The sequence below is a fragment of the Acipenser ruthenus genome, chromosome 9 (genome assembly GCF_902713425.1).
Source record: "Acipenser ruthenus chromosome 9, fAciRut3.2 maternal haplotype, whole genome shotgun sequence".
NCBI lineage: Eukaryota > Metazoa > Chordata > Actinopteri > Acipenseriformes > Acipenseridae > Acipenser > Acipenser ruthenus.
This window is the reverse complement of record NC_081197.1, coordinates 8,607,067-8,624,899: the sequence shown is the minus strand read 5'-3', so window position 1 is coordinate 8,624,899 and position 17,833 is coordinate 8,607,067. Positions and strand designations below refer to the sequence as shown.

At 35.9% G+C, this 17,833-nt stretch overlaps 1 protein-coding gene across 2 annotated transcripts in view; it reads left to right on the top strand.

The window, feature by feature from the left end:
* The window catches only part of LOC117972856 (probable ATP-dependent RNA helicase DDX10), a 90,658-nt gene that overhangs the window by 54,523 nt on the left and 18,302 nt on the right, over positions 1-17,833 (top strand). For both annotated transcript variants that reach the window (XM_034923225.2, XM_059031064.1), the window contains exons 14-16: positions 1,938-2,063; positions 2,710-2,871; positions 8,833-8,889. In XM_034923225.2, the coding sequence (XP_034779116.2) occupies positions 1,938-2,063; positions 2,710-2,871; positions 8,833-8,889 (345 nt within the window). The remainder of the gene's footprint in view (positions 1-1,937; positions 2,064-2,709; positions 2,872-8,832; positions 8,890-17,833) is intronic.

Genomic DNA, 17,833 nt, shown 5'->3' with positions numbered 1-17,833 from the left:
ATGGCCACAATCTGATGAACATTCCATAGTGTTGCAGGGGTATGAACAGGCATTGTTGCTGTACTGGGATAAGTTTTTCCTTTAGGTTTTGCAATACATTGATGTCAATGTGACATGACACGTCTCAAACTGCCTATAAATGGGAGGCGTATTTCCAATTTCCAGGGCTTCAGAAGTGTAACATAATAAATATTTAATGATATTTTATATATGTTCACAATTCACAAATGTGGTCTTAAGGGGCCTGTATTAATTTAATGTGTAATTTAGGGTGTCTCGTCAGCTAAATTAATAGAGGAGAGAATTTGCATTTTGTTTCTGATACTGCAACTGTGAATCAGTTAATGAGCTGGGGTTCAAACCCAAAGGACTCTTGTCTCATAGCTGTACCCTTGGTAGCTTAGTTCTCTATTAATTAGAAAGAAATTGGGTTAGAGTCTACCTGTTTCAGTTTGATTTATGTCTTTTTTTTTTTTTTTTTCTTTCTTAAGGCTTGGGTATAGTTTTCTATTAGTATTGCATTCTTGTGCTGTTTCTTCAAGATGCCAATTTCAGATATAAAAAGCTGGAGCTAAATTTTGAGATTTCATTAGCTGACCAAGTATTTGCATTGCATTTCCTCATTTAATCTGCTGGTTGCAGTCCCATCTTTCAATAGGGATCATATGTTATTAAAAGTGGCAGTGCTATGTTTTGAATTAAATGTTCTGTGTCTCCTGTGCTCTTACCCTCATAAATTCAGGGACAGCTTCACTGCTGGTTTCCCATGTGTAACAGGGGGAAGAGTTACGTGCGTGGGTCATCACTGAATAATAATAAGTCAGACGCCAAACATTGGGTATTTGAGACGCCGAACAGGAGTGCAGATTTAATTCAACACAAGTGCTGCCTCAAGGGTACCAGCAATGGTAGCCCTATTGTCAGATTTAATAAAGAAAACAAAACAAAGCTAAAAATAGCCTAATTTAAAAGAGACATCCCACTCCAGGAACCTACTACACTATGACAACCCTCTCTATACTGTTTGGGATCAACATCCCCTAAACTAACCTACTGCTGTTGCTCCCGGCCTCTCCGCGACTCCGGGTCCTTGCAATGGTCCTGGCTGAACAGAGCCTTCACAGGCACCGTCTTGCAGTTGAAGGGTTCCGTAGTCATTATGCTGCGGAGTGGGCACTCTACTCCTGGATATAAACAAAGTGCCCCTGTGTGTAACATGACGGTGCAGTCGCCTCGAGCTGAGGCTCGGACGCCCTTTGAGCTGCGCACGGCCTCCTCGGGCACGCCCCCCAGCCAATCCGGACCTCCAGATCAGCTCAGCTCCGGGCGTCCCAGCTGCACACATTTGCACAAGAACCAGTGACAGGGTTCTCCCTGTCGCACCATGAAACCTGTATTATTTATCTTAATTGCTGTCTCTATTTATAGATCGATTAGATAGATGGTATTTATTTTTTTAGTGTATCAAGCCTTGATTTATTTATTAATTGTTTTTAATCCATGATAAGGCTACATCCTCAATTACATGCTTTAAATTGGGCATAGTGAATCTAAAATGTGTGTGACAGTTCTAGGCATTAGTGATGGTTGTTTTCCGATGCAGAATCTAGTATTCTGAGACCAGGAAAACTCTCTTCACATATATCCCCAGAAAGCCCTCAATGGATATTGTTTGGAGATAACTGATCTTGCCAAGACAGAACACTTTGAAATGGCATTTATATGAGCTACACAAGAATGAGGACCTGTCCCTGGAGTTATCAATCAGACTATCTGGTTCCCAAAAATGTAACTAACCTGAGCACGTTTTATAAATTGAGGCCTTTTGAACTTTTTGAAGTTTTGATCCTCTCTTATTTTTTCCTTGCTTCAATACTTTAGTGCTGGTATATTGGCTAATGTGTTATTTTTTTTGTTTTGTTTTTTACTTCTTGCAGCAGTCAGATGAAAAACTACCCCAAAAGAAGAAGGTTGAAAAAGACTCCAAGTTCAAAGCAGCCAAGAAAGCCCTGAAGAGGAATTTTATAGTGAACACAAAAGTTAAATTTACTGAGGATGGAGAGGTCAGTCATGGCATATTTTTGTAATTCAGATTTGATCCGGTTTTCATTTCAGCCAGTTCATTCATGTTTTTTATTGTTATAGCTTTACACTGCATGGTACTGTGCCTGGAGCCTCCTCTGCAACAGAATGACAGGGTTGTGTCAGTGCAGTAACTACACAGCTGAATGCTGCCCCTTCTCTTCAGGCTACACTGTATAGAGAGGGTACAGATATTCTGAGATTGTCCACTGCACTGAACAGTGTCTGGCACATTAAAAATGGATACACCAAATGTTTGCTGATATATCAGGAGGTGATATTCAAATTTGAACGCAACTCTTTTTGCATTAGCATTGTCCTCTGTAGGTTAGTTTATAATTGTGTGTCATCATCATACTGACTGATTTTGATGTAGTACCACTCCCTCAAACACGCATTTTACAAGCTTCACGCACAGGCTCACCTTCCCAGTTACTTATCAATCTCTGCTTTTCCTATGAGTAATGTGTTTTCAAAGTCGACTGCAGTCCTTTACCGAGGTGGAATACAGTGATTGAGAACTGCAGCATTGAAGTATCTGAACAGACTGTTACATAACTTTTCTTCATTAATAGCTAAAAGTTCTCCCTGTATACTGTGTTACTAACATGGTCGTTCTTTATGCAGATGGTTCAGCAGTGGCCTCCTGTACAGAGGTTGGCAGTTAAAGATGAGGATGGAGAAGACGCCAATGCTGGCATTGATGTGCAAAAGGCCCGCGAGAGACTGTTTGAGGAGGACAAATTTGACAAAGAGGAATACAGGAGAAGAATCAAAGAAAAGCACAGGGTAAGTAAGCACTGCACCAACAGTTCTATAGATCTTATTTGAAGAATTGCTCACGGGTATATTTATTTTTAGAGTTACAGCTTGTTCCTGAAATGTGTAAGTCTAGAGAGAGAGAGGGGGGGAGAGGGAGTTTTATCAAATTGGTCCCAAATAAATAGCCATAACATAAATATACACATATATATAGATAGATAGATAGATATTTTTTTTACCATTAATTTGTCACTTTGCAGCATATACGTCTTTTATTTAACCTTGATGTAACCTCGTCTTAGTGACACTACATGACATCACAATGGAAAACACATCACTACGACAGTTTTAATAAAACATGTTGTCAAAGGTTCAGTTTTGATATAGCAGTTAAGTCAGGTGACCTGATAGTCATGGTGCATGGTAAGAGAAAATATCTGTTGATCTGAGTTGGCAGTCGACTGTGTAGAATACTGAATTTTAGGTGCAGATGTTTCCAGGTTCAAGACTCACTGGCAGTGCTTGTTTTCAGAAGATACATTTCCATTTTAAATGTATGACATGCAGTAGCTCTGCCTATTTAAATCAGGTGGTAGTTCAGCTTGTTAAATATTAGGTTGTATATTTTGTACTTCTAGAAGTGTGTGTCACCAAGGAAGTAATCCGTTAGTCGAAGTGCATATTTTAAGTGTACGTTTCTTTCACTGATGGAACAAAAGGTGAGGCAACATCACTGTTTTTAATTATTTTATTTTTTTTAGTTTTCTTGTATTTTTAGGCATGTCACACAAGCTGGAAAAATGATCCATTGTAATACTTAAGGAAGTTTTAAACACACTGTGCACGGGTTTGTTTAATTCTGTAACATTTGCCCAGAGACGAGATTAAAACAAAGCTGTTAAAATGTACCCTGGAATAGGAGGGATGATTCCAGGTGACATTCGCTTGTCATTTTGATCTATAATAACCTTATTCATATTGTACTGCTGATGTATGTGGCACTCTGAAGGCTCACAGCCATCACAGATGAGGCTGCACAAGATTTACAGCACCCACTTTGACAAGCTTTAATAAAAACAAAAACAAGATTTTAAAAAAACATACACACTTTTTAAAATCCCGACAGCGTTCCTAACTGCTGCCTTATCAAGAAGCACTCCTCCAGAAAATATAGATTCCTGCTACAGGCAGGCACACTTGTGTTTGAGGGTGTGACATTGAAATTGGCGCTGTCAGTTTAAACACCACTGCTGTGATGATTTGGATATAGCTTTGCTTCAGCCCCTTTAGTTATGACATATGGTCTCTCTGCATTGGGCCTCGTAGTTTTGTATCTTTCCTGTATAAGCAATGGGAGCTGTCTTGTGCTTGCACTGTACATGTCAGTTTCTTGCGTTGTCCGAGATAATCTTTCTAATTTACTTTTCCTATTCCAGGCGCTCAAGTCAAGTTAACCTGACTTGCAGAACACTGGGATGGTAGATTTTTTTTTTTTTTATTTCTCTCGGAACAAAATTTGCTTTAATCAGATATGCCTTTTTTTTATTATTCCATAATTTCTTGTGGCCCAATGTCTGTCCACAGTACAGTTCTGAAATTAACTTCTTCCAAAATGAAGGTGGTTTCATCCCCTGTCCAGTTTTTGTACAAAAAAATTGAATATCAGGTGCAAATTTTGATAAAAAATGGTGTACTAATCCAACATTGTACTGAACAGTGTTTTAATCTCCTAAAGCATAGTGGCATCTTTTTTAAATTTATTTTCTAATTATATAAACTTCTGAGACATGTGTTTCTTACATACTGTAAATACATTAAAAAGCCACATTGTGAGTTGAATTTTGATACCTGTCTGAAGCAGTTTTAATTGGCTTCAAGGTTGTGGCATTTCTGACAACAGAACCTGAATGAATTCTGTAAGACTCCCTGGTTTGAGATGTCACTTCTTTCACATTACTTTGAAGTTGACTTTGTTGAAAAATATTCATGTCTTGCTTTAGATTTTGCCACTCTTTGAATTTTAAAGTCTTTTCCCCCTGCGTCTTATGTTTGCAAGCCAGCAAACAGGTGTTAGAAGCCGTATTTGTTTGTGCTTTGTACAGCTGTGGAAAAAATCTAATACAGCTAATGGTAAGACTTGTACTTTATACTATAACAGTAAATTATATATACTAGTATACAGTATGAAAAGATACCATAAAACAATCTCTAAACCTGCTACTACTTATGGCAGTTATGTTGAATTTGTGTTTACTGAAGTTGATGAAGTACATTAAATGCCCTCATTTCTCTCATCCAAACACATACTGTACTCATAAATTCAAAGTTAAAACTTGGTACAGTGTCTGCAGCCATCATCTACAGTTTAAAACATTTCTTTGAAAAAAATTCCATAGAGCATTTCCATGACGGTCACTGCCATCTTTGTATCCTTTCTGTTTATGTAGTTTACAGTGATGTCAGTAGTAATATATATTGGCTGAGGTGTTATGCCAAATTCCATACAGTGGCAAGTCATCTGAGGAATTCCCTACTGTAGCAAATGTAATGTATTGATATTCTAAAACCAAATCCCTTAATTAAACAGTGTTAAGGCTATTCATGAAATAACATAAATGTTTTATTTTTTTTTAATCTATTTTTGCAATTAAATCATGCTGCAATTAAAAATAATGTATTTATATTTTTATGGCAAATGTGTATGAATACTATTGTTTTTCTTTGAATTTGCCCCTCGAGGACTCCTGCTATATATACAGTCGCAGACAAAAGTATTTGGACAGTTTAAAAAAATAAAATAAAGAGAAAAACCACATTTCTATTGAAAGATACATAAATTAAAGTAGAGATTCAGCTTTATAATAAAACAACACAATATTACATAACAATAATAAAATGAAAAATAACATGCAAAAACTATTTTCATACTTTGACAAAAGTTATATGGGCACCCTTGCAGTCTTTTTTTGTATTTTGAAACCTGTTCCTGGCATCTTTCCGGAGATACCGTTCTTCAACACATACAGCTTTTGAGTTCTGCAATCGACTTTGGTTTCCTTTTTGCAACAGCAGCCTTCAAGTCAATCCACAACATCTTGATGGGATTCAAGTCTGGGGACTGAGGTGGCCAATCCATAACTGTTATCTTCCTTTTTTTCATAAATTCCTTTGTAGACTTTGCAGAATGCTTAGGGTCATTATCCTGCTGGAATACAAACTTCCGCCTAATAACCCTTCTAGCACTGGGTAACAAATGAGAGTGCAGAATTTATTCATATTTGGCAGCATTCATTGATCCTTCTACAATACAAAGGTCGTCAGTGCCTGAGGAAGAAAAACAAGCCAATCGCATCACACAACCTCCACCATGTTAAACACTGGGCATGATGAACTTTTCTTTAAATTCTTCCTTCCTCCAAACATATGGTGAAAAAAAGTTATATTTTGGATTCGTGTGACCATAACATTTGGTTGAAGAAATCATCAGGCTTCTTCAAGTATTCAATGGGAAACGCCAATCACTTTATTTTGTGCATGGTTTTCATCCATGGACATTCATTTTGTTAAGGTATCGTTGAATTGTTCACTTGTGAATTTCTTGACCATCTTCTCTCAATCCTTGTGTCAAATCTTTTGCAGTAATCTGAGTATTTTGCAGGGCTGCTCCAAAGATTTTTCTTCCAGATTTTGCAGAAGTCTTTCTTTGTCTTTCACATTTGGAGCTAGTTGCAGTAGTTCCTGTTCTCCTGTGTTTGTCAGTAATAGCCCACACAGTGCTTTTCGGTAAACAGTCTTTCTGCTATATTTCTGGTAGTTTCTCATTTTTTGTTTAGTTGTATCACTGCCATTTTGAAATTGTTGCTGTACTCTTTAGTTTTGACCACTTTTTTGTTGCTTTTTTGAATGACAAATTTCCAGTTTTATTTTTCAGCACTTTATGCATTTATTAATTCTAGAATTATCACGTGTTGGTTTTCAATCATAATTGTCAATATTTAGCAACGAATGGGTTTCATACGAAATATGTTGATTGCCCAAATACTTCTGTCAAGGTATGAAATTTAGGTTTTGAATGTTATTTTTCATTACATGTTATGTAATAATGTGTTGTTTTATTATAAAGCTGAGTCTCTAATTTTACATCTTTCAGAACAATTAGAAGTCACTTTCTTAGTGTTTTTTCAAATACTTTTTTCTGCGACCGCGTCTGTCTGTCTGTGCATGCATGCTCCTGGAAGCGCCTTGTAATCAAGAGGCCTGAGCAGAACTCAAATTCCAGGGCACACAGGGTCAGTGAAAGTTCTTATTAAACCTCCAAAACCAAGCTACAGTACTGTATGCACAAGGCATTCCTTCTGTTAACCCCAGGTTATATTATCTTTATTATCTGTCTCTCTTCACCTGCTGTCGGGTCCTTTCAGACCTCTCGGAACTATCAGTCTTTTCTCAATTCTTGCCAGTTGCCATGGTGACTAGCCCTGTTAATTTATATCTGAGTTTTTCATTTCTTTTGCTACAAAGATATTTTAAAGATATCGGTATTGGTGGATCTGTGCTCATGGAAAAAGAAATAGTAGGGTTGCAATTAGAATTAAAAAGTAAAAATACTCTGTTGGCGAACGGTAGTTAGCAAGCTGTAGGTGGGCTGTATATTCAATGTGCTTTCCAATACGATCTGAAGTACTGCAATCTTTTCAACCTGCTCCACCTCCAAAACAGTGTTTTAGTTTCATAAGACCTGGTGCCAAACACGTGCTGTTTTTTTTGCAATTTAGATTACAATTAGGTTCAGCTATGTATAGTTCACAGTTTGCAACACCTGTTGTTTTTAAAAAGGAATTTTTAAATAGGAAATTATGCTTTTTTCCATTTTCTGTAGTGCAAGCTCTATGTATTTCCTTTTATGTACTTTAGTCAGAAAAACATTTATTGGTATATGGTAATAAAAATTATAACAGAACTTGTACCAGTGCTTGTTAATGACATTCATGTGCTTTTAATAATGCAGCGATTGGTCTGTGACGCTGCAGATATATATTGGGGATGTATAGTAGAGCAGATGAGTGCAAGCAAGGCTTAACTGGAAGAATTGCTGTAAATAAAGACAGAAGAATCCCTTCTTAGTATAAAAAAATGGATTTTTCAGTTGTCTGCAGTGAAGCTTTCCTGTTTAGTACACCACTGTGTTGCTTGCTGTGTTTCTAATCGCCTGCTCTTTTCTAATCACGTGTGGTTACAGATCTCTGGGCTCTGCTGGTATCTCCACATGTCTCGAAGGGGCTGTTTTCAAATCTATTTGTGGATTTACATATTTTGATTGTTTCATGCCTCACTTAGCAAACAGCACAAAATGAATTCTTTCTGGTTTAACTTGAGACTGTAAAGCAGTGCCTAACTTTGCATTTTGAATGTGAATGATAAACAACTGCCTTCCAAACTAAGGCTTTCATATTCCTTAAGGGATATCTTAATAATGGCATTTATACATTTCACGATGGAAAGGAACATATTTTGCCATATAGTCTTCTCTTTGTGTAAAGTATTAGCCCTAGAAATCCTCCGAAGGAACACAAACTGGAAGTACAGCTACTGCATCTGTACCTAAAAGATAATAAAACAATATATTGTTGCTGCTGTCTTGATGCATGCATGCTACCCTTCCTCAAAATAGTTTTTCATGCGGTGTGGCAACCTGTACCTATGTACCTGTAACAGTGTCTGTCTGTAGTGGTCTCCATGTGTTATACATTTTATTACACCTATCCTTTTTTTTTTTTTTTTCATTTTACATTTTGAAGAAATAATCTTTTTACATAATTTGAAATTTCAGATGAAATAGGCTGCCATTTTTTTTAAGCAAATGTGAAATGCCGTAAAGGACTTCTGCCTTTCAAAGGATTCCTTTCTACCTCGGTCCTCCTCAGAGCTTGGCTCTATTAGGGGTAAAAAGATAAATATTGATCTGTCTGCTTTCCATTGTTTCTACAGGAGAGAAGGCTTAAAGAGAAGGCAGCCAGACGAGAAGCCAGCAAACGGCAGAAAGAGGTAAGTCAAAACACGTGAAACGTCCCCATTGCGTAACAAAACACAAGCACTCCTCAGGAAATACTGGAATCAAACAAACGTTTATAGATATTATGTTGGTGTCTCCTATTGTCCCCAGTTGTTTGTGGCATGACATGTACACCTCAAGCAACATTCTGAAAATGGCAGAGTTGGGGTCAATTCCATTTCCAATCCCAGTTCCCTTTTTACGGCATAGTCTTTCCTGAGGTTTATGCCATAGGCTTTATCAGGTTACCTGACAAGTTTGTTAAGTTGTATACAGTATTTGTTTGCTCAACAAAGCCTTTGTTGTAAAATGACTGGAATAGGAATCTGAATTGATTAAAAGGGAATTGGGATTAGAAATGGAATTGGAATTGAAGAAATTGAATTGACGCCAACTCTGGTGAAATAGCATCAAACCAATTTATTTCTATTTGCGACCATGATAAAATCATTGACTACTTGCCAACAAAACATATCTCCATTGAGCATCTTCAGAAAGTCTACAAGACTTAGAAACTTTAGGGCTTTAAGATGCACTGGGCAAAGTCAGTGGCTGTTTTTAATTAGGTTTGAGGTACAGATGTAGGGGCTGTAACAGAAAGGATAATTGTTTTGAGCTTCATTAACCAACAGGAATTGAGTGTACAGGATCACCCTTTCGCTTCTCCGCAATGTCATGTATCCTTCTCTTGCATATCGTTTGCTGTACTTTTGAAAGCGCAGGTACTTATTCAGACCAGCTTTACTACCAGCAAGTGTGCTTCTCAATGTGCAGTGTGTCAATGTGGAGGGATGTAAGGACTTCCCAACCAGTTAAGATTGGAGCAGCCACTTAGTAAGTTGTTGGAGATTTAGGAAATGTTTCTGTAATGCTCACGGTACAGGAACAGATTGAACAGTAAAGTCATTGTTATTCTATAGTGTCCCCACCTGATTCTGCTCTTAATCAAGGCTCTTGAGATTCTGAACATCAGCAAAGATTACCGGTACTAAGAAATAGTACTTCTACAGTAGGTCATCCTGCATGAGACCATCACGTGTGTGCGTCACAGGAACACAGAGAGAAAGAATCTTCTCCAGGGTTCAGATCCCTCCAGATTATTCTCAGGGTTCTCTACTGAACAAACAGTTTTCCTGTATAATTTGAGAGGATCACATCATTATTGAAGGGATTACATTTAGGTTGTTTTTTGTTCTGTGTTTGTTTTGTCACTTTTTAATGAAGAGGAGTACTGTAATGCGTATTGCTTTGTTATCTCTCTGTTTTAGTTTGCCTCATTTTATGATGGTTTATACTGTTTCACTCATTTGATATAAGTTGTACACGTGTTTGTATTTGGCTTGACATTAATCTATTTAGCAAAATTCAAATTAGCTCAAACAATCTTTGTGAACATTAAATGCATCCAGACATCTGTTACATATTTGCAAATGTTTCATAACCTGATGTGTAAATCATGAACACAAGTACAACGTGGCTTGTAATGTTACAATAAGGCCTTGAAAAATTTACAAATATTCTGTTCTCAAATTTGCTATTTTATCTGCTGATTTGCAAGGTTAAGTTATTACCTAACTAGACCGCTGGATGCCTGGGTTCAAATCTGTCTTAAGTCAAAAGTAAATTGAGTATGGTTTCTATTTAGCCCTCGGTGGACAGCAGTTAAGAGTCACATCACAAAATCACCACACAGTTTGACACAATGATTTCTTGACATAGCACCCTTCACACATATGCCCACAGTGAAGCAAATTCTCAGTGTTGGCTTCACAGACCTTTTGTTCACTTGCAACAGTCTCTGTTTGATGCTGTTCACACAACACTTGTATGTATGTATGTATGTATGTATGTATGTATGTATGTATGTATGTATCTATCTATTTATTTATTTATTTATTTATTTTTAGTACTGGGCAGAATTTGTACACTACTGTATAACATATACTGAATTCCATTATTATTTATTTATTTATTTATTTATTTATTTATTTTCCTGTTTGTGTGTGTGTAACCCATTTTATAAAAAAAAAAAAAAAAAACTCTTCTGCTCTTTTTAAATGTTCCACTAGGCTAATAAACTAGAGGGAGCTTTCCTGTGCAATTGTAACAGATTGTTTATAAAAACACAAATGAACTTACCTGTGAAATACTGTGATGCAGTTAGTCACAGACTCCCCCTCCCGCCAAACTAATTGTTAGTTTTGTAATTTATTAACTTCTCTGTTTTTATTGTTCTCTGATGCATAATTTCCTTTTTGTTGTTCATGCTTTTTAATTTGATAAAATTACTGAACCATGTTTCCTTATGAGAGATTAACTAGATTTATCTGGGAGGCAGCTATAGTCGGTTTTATATTTGGGACGTGATTCAATTATGTCTGAGGTACAGAAGGTTTATTTTATTTATTTATTTATTTATTTTTAATAGATATATATAAAGGTTTTGTTGGTTGTAGGCGCTCCCTTTTTTTCTTAATAAAAAATGAAATTGTTTTTGAAGTTTCATACAGAAACTTGTATTATTGGTGTAGTAGAATATTAACTATTTGTAGGCTGTAAGTACAGATGGGAAGGTACAATTGTTACATAAATGCCCTTCTGTAGTTGTAGCTAACCCTGCTGAATGAGTCTCAGTCATATAACAGTGTGCCTTATTCACAAAGCATTACAATATAGTATGATATAGGCAGAGGTTCTCAAACTGTGGGTCGCGACTCCAAATGGAGTCGCAGTACCTTTTTAATGGGGTTGTGAATACCTGCACAATTTAAAATATTTTATTTTAAGAAACAGGTACGTTCAGTTATTATTATTATTATTATTATTATTATTATTATTATTATTATTATTATTATTATTATTGGCACTTTTTACTCCTAAATTTTATTCCCAATGACTCCTTTGCTCTACCTGCCTTTGTCTGAACGTTCTGAACTGGTTACCTAGCAACCAACTTGCATGTCAGCCAATCAGCGGAATGCACTTCTGTAGTGTTAAGTCCAGCCTCTGTGGTTTTTGTTGTGAACTGAGTTCAGAAAGTTGTTTTGCATAAATATCTAAAACATGACAGTTTTCTGAAGAAAAGTGTTGGAAACGGGAGTAATGAAGGACAACCGAGTGACACTGTAGAAGTGCCGACCGACAAGGACCCAATCAGCAGTAAAAAAAATAAATAAAAATAAAAACCTGAAAAGCTTGTAGATGCTAATGGCTTGCTCTGCTAGCTTACCTGGCAGATAGTTTTGATCGCTTAAATATTCTTAACACAGCACTCCAAGGACGAGATGCATCTGTCATCTCTCTCACTGACTAAATGGAAAGCAGGACCAAGAAGCTGGCCTTGTGTTACCATCGCGTAAACCTGGAAGCAGTTTATTTATTTATTCATTTATATCTTGAGATTTTCTATTGTGAATTAAAAATAGCCAATGGCTATATATTAGTTTTGTTGCTATTGTCTTGCAATGTTGTTTTACTTATACTAACCATTCTGCAATAACACAGGGCAGCGGGGTCATTTTTATTGCTAGAAGGGGGTCCCAGTGCAGCGAAGTTTGAGAACCGCTGATATAGAGTATGATTGTTTGGTGTTTTGGTAGGAAATATTTTTTCAATAAGGCAACTAGGACTCAAAATAGGACTCTTCACATGTTAATAAATAACCTATGAATCCTCTATTGAAAATGTATCTCATGTACTACAGACACATTTTTGTTTGAAGATTGACATGTCATAAATCTTCTTCAGCTTCATACAGTATTCTGCCCTACATGCATATGAATGGAATCTTTCAATTCTACTGGCATTGTGTTAGGGGAGGAAAGATGAGGTGATCAAATTTGTGTGTGTATGTGTGTATATATATATATATATATATGTATGTGTGTGTATATATATATGTATATATGTGTGTGTGTATATATATATATATATATATATATATATATATATATATATATATATATATATATATATATATATATGTTTGTTTTAAGTGTTGTGCTTATGTTAAGAAATGTTTTTAATACTCTGCACCCTTCATATAAGTGATGTCTATAAACCATCAAACCAGTTTGCTTTCAGCCTTTTAAATCATTTTCTTCCTCTATTTAAAAAAAAAAAAAATTATTTCAGATTTCATTGTCTGATAGCATATGCAAAGCTCAATAATATGGTGTCACACATGTAAGAGATGTCCCATCTTGGTGCTTACTGTTAAACCTAAAAATGAGGACATATTTATTTGAGATACAATTCTTGTGTTTTGTATAAGGATAGATATGGCAAATATACTGTGTGTGATCCAAATATACATATGTAAAATAATACGTTTAGCATTAAATAAGTCATTGCATCTAAAACAAAAAATGACCAAAAGCTGATACTGTGTAATAAACATACTTTTTTTTTTTTATATGTTGCATGGTTCAGGTATAGTACTCGGTTTAATTATTTCTATCTTGTAGGTATCTAGAAGGAGAACAAAACTACTTACACAGTTCAGTTTGTGTCATGTCTGAGACCAATTTATTAAATGTCCTAATCTTTGATATACAGCTGTATGATTTCCTAATCACGTTCCATTACCGGTCTATTCCAGTAAAAATGAAACATTTCACTGACTGGTTCCACCAGTGATACAGACTGGGGTGTATTCAACTGAGCTTAATATTGGCAGATCTAAATAACCAAGGTTATGAAAGTCTGCTAAATGTGATTCTATCTAATGCATTTCTGTCTGGGGGAAAAAAGCAAATATCCTATTTAGTGATTTAAAAAAGATTTAAATCTGCCACCATTTTATATGAATACACACATCTCCCTTTCATTACATCTTTAAATATATATATATATATATATATATATATATATATATATATATATATATATATATATATATATATATATATATATATATAATTTTAAAAAATGCCCTTTCTAGTTTGAAATGTTTTCATTTGTGTTTTGGGACTGTTGCTACAGTCCTCAATATATGTTAGGTCACAGCTTTGGAAATGCCAAACACCCTGGTGTAATACTCGTATGTCATGAAGCACTGAGAAAAGCAGGCTGCCTTTAATCGTTTGGTTTTAAATCACCTCCTTTATATTGAATTCTTGTCTCCTCAACTGGCTTCTATATGTTGACAACAACCAAGACCAGCAGCAATCATTTTTCACTGACTTTTTTTTATATAATGTAAAACCTGGATTGTTCAGGAAGCTGCTCATCTTCAGTTAATTTAACATTAGCAGGCAACGTTCACTGATCCACATTAGCTTACTAAAATTGTGCATTAATAGGGCTGATTTAAAAATAATAATAATAATAAGGATCTTTTTCATGTAGTTCAGGCAATTTATTTGAAATTAGTTTGGACAGAGAGTATTTGATTGTCACATTGCCCTTTAAAGTTAAGTGACCCCTTGAAAGTGAGTCATTTGCTGATTTTTAAGCTGGGCATGTTTGTGGGTCTTGCATAATAGTCTCCCATCATCTGTGTTTACAGTAATTACTTTGTCAGGTACACATCAATCCACAGAGTGATGTGCATCTACCATTTAGATTCCCTGTTGGGTGTTATTGCCTGTGCGGCATGCGTAGACAGTTGTTTTAAGGAGGTACTCCACATACTGTGAATACTAACAAAAATGCTGTAAATGTTTTTATACCAACAAACTTTTCTCCTTTTGCACTAGATGTTTGGAAGGGTTGATGTTATGGACCAGTGCTGCACATTAGGCTTGCAACAGTGCATGTCAAGATCATTGGATTGTTTTCTTAAAAGATTAAGATACGTTCACTTCCTGTGTTTGTGCAGAGTGTGTGTGTATGTGTGTGTGAATGTAGTAAATTGACACTGTAGTCTGTGACTAGTAGACAGTATGTGTTGACTGCAAAGTATCTGCAATATCTCCTTAACACTCCTTGGCATTGGTATATGTAGCATTGCTAAAATCATAATGAAAGCATGGGCAAGCATGGTGAAAATATGGTGATCAATTGTAAAAAAAAAAAAAACAGAACAAAAAGCCCACAGTAGATCATGATACAGCACATTCAACACACAGTAACACTATGTAAAAACTGCCAGCACCATGTCCTAAAGCTGCTAGCACCCGTAAATAGACTGTCTCAGTCTGGCAGGTACTCCAAACTCAATTACAGACCTGACACCAGAGTATACCTTGTGACACAATTAAAAGAGTTGGGCATGCATTTGTTTTTATCAATTATCTGAGATTGCTGTTGGTTTTGTCTAGAAACTTGGACTAAGGTGCTGAGACACTTATCCACTTGACATTGAAATATACGCTTTCTTTGCGGCTGGATTTACTCTTTGGAGCCTTTTTAAAATGCATGGTTATTAATTTAATTCAAAGTTGTCTAACAGACCTTAAGACTTTCTGGGGATTCTCAGTGTTCCTCAGAGGATATTCCTGGAGCATATTTTTGATGCTGAAAGGGTAATGATTATACTATTGAAGCCAATTTAGATTTCAGTAGTGGAAAAGGTCAAGCTATTTATGTATGAAAAGAAAAGTGTGCTATTAGGCGTGATTTATTAAAATTAGCATTATTTGGTATATGAAGTCCATCATGAAATGGCAAGTAGAATAATTAGACTAATGTGTGGACTCTCAAATCATTTACTGTATTACACACACTTATGTCATTCCTTTAACATGGTCTTGATACATTTACATATTGGTGTTTAACGGCAAAAGCCAAGCATCTGTGCAACACTTTGTGACTCATGCTGTATGTGTAACTATGAAACCAGCATTTATGTTTCAGATCACTATTAGTTATCCCATAATCTACATTTTTTACAATAGAAAGTATATCGAATGTTTGTTGCTGTAATTCATGAACAGAGTTTCACAAGAAAATCTCATGGGGCACCATTTTGTTTTCACCACCTTACCTCCATGTTCTTCTGCTTTGCCAATGGACCATTGCATAAAATTGTAATATTTTTTACATCATTTAAGTCCTCAATATCAGACTACTAAGCAGCCCAATACGTTGTGATATCATGTAAGTACTCAATATCAGACTAAGAAGCAGCCCAATATTTTTTGATGATTAAACATATTGCATTAAGACAAAACCTGGGCAAGCCATTAGTCTACTATAGATGGCTCATCAGTGTAACAAACATACCTTTTTCGTGGACCAAAATATTTCAAACCTAGCACGAAACATTGTAACATTATCGTTGTCTTTCTCATTGCTTAATAAAAAATGAGAGCATACTTTGCAAATACTGTAGCTTATTCTTCCTTCAGTGTTGCAGTTTCTTCAAAATAACAAAGGGTCCTTGGTAATACTTCAGGCTCTTTATTATTTTAAAGTTGACTAATATGGTAGAAAAAACCTTGGGAAATCAAATTAAATCCTTGTCAAGCCTGCAAAAAATATATATTTTATCATTGAGCCAGCAGTACTTAAAGTGCTGTCATGGATGTAGATTGCTTAATTTCTAAAGCTTGCAGACAGATGAAATAATAATTGTATACTTTAATATTGGGAAACTTTAAGCCTATTTTAAGAGCTTTGTTTGGATGATATGTAACCTGGACCCCACACAAAAATAATACACAAGTTTTGCAGTCAGAATTTCTGTGATGTAAATGGAGAACCGTATACATCACAAATTGGTTTGGAAGCCTTGGTTTATAAGTAAGATTTGATCATTATATAACCTGAATACTTAGACAGGCTCACATTTGAAACTGTGAGCATGTACTCTGTTTTAAGAATGTTGTAAACAAAAGGCAATGTGCTTTAACATGATCTAATCTCACCCCTAGAGGCATTACGACACACAAGTGGGCTTGCTCTTACCAAAGTACCTCCAAGTGAAACTTTTTGAAAGCTAATTTAAACCTTTTCAATCAATATTGTAAATGTACACTTTGGAAGCCCTTGCTCCTTCTTTAGTTACCCCCCCCCCCCCCAAATAAAATGACTTGAAAAGCCCCATCTCAACTTTGCCCCCTTGTATTGGTACTGGCATTATCTTCAGCAGTCCGAGATTGACCATCTGCTGCTTACTGCTTACTTCTGCATTAGCAATCTATATTTAAGCCACCACCATAATCTTCAGTGTTTGCAAGCTTATCAGAACGTGTATTGCATATATCTGTCTCTAGCTGTATCTCTAACTCTATCTATCTGTCTAAAAACGGTTTGCCACACTTCAGTTTTGGAGTAAGGTTGTTTGAATCGACAATTAAAAATCTAATAATAAGACCAAGAACAGATGTGGAAAAACACATGAATTATGATTTGATTTTTGATTTTTTGAACCTTTAAAAATCAAAGGGCCTCCTATGCCTCTTGGCATTGTAAATGTGTGCTGTGTGGCGACAGGTCTCTGGAATCCAACTTGTCGGCACACCCAGGGGCCTTAGATTCCTCAGTGTTAATGTATTCAGAACTGCCAACTTGGCAAGCTGTCTTCTTGCAAGTTAACTGCAGTTCAGGCATTGAATCAGTGGAAGGTTGGAGATAGCAGAGTCTAATATAAGTTTCTATTCTCAATTATATATATTTTTTTCTACCTGATAGATGTGTAGACAGTAAACTGCTTGACACTAGAGACAAAAAAAAAAAAAAACTGTAGATGAGTTGGCAGCACTGGAAACAAGGTCACCTAATCACCACTGTCCAGAGTGTATAACTGACGCAGGTCTTGCCATCTGGTTTTTTCTTTGCCGTCAGTTTTCAGCAGCGATACTGACTGTAATTAAATGGGAAATGAATATGCTAACTTTCTCTTCACATCTGCTCTGAGGGTATTAAAACTCCCTACCCATTCATCTTTGATTGGTAAGCAGTGTTGTACGTGAAGTCCTAAAACCATCGGCAGGATATTGTCTTCTTTTTCAGCCTCTTTGCACAACATCTCATTTCTGTGGTCGAAGACCT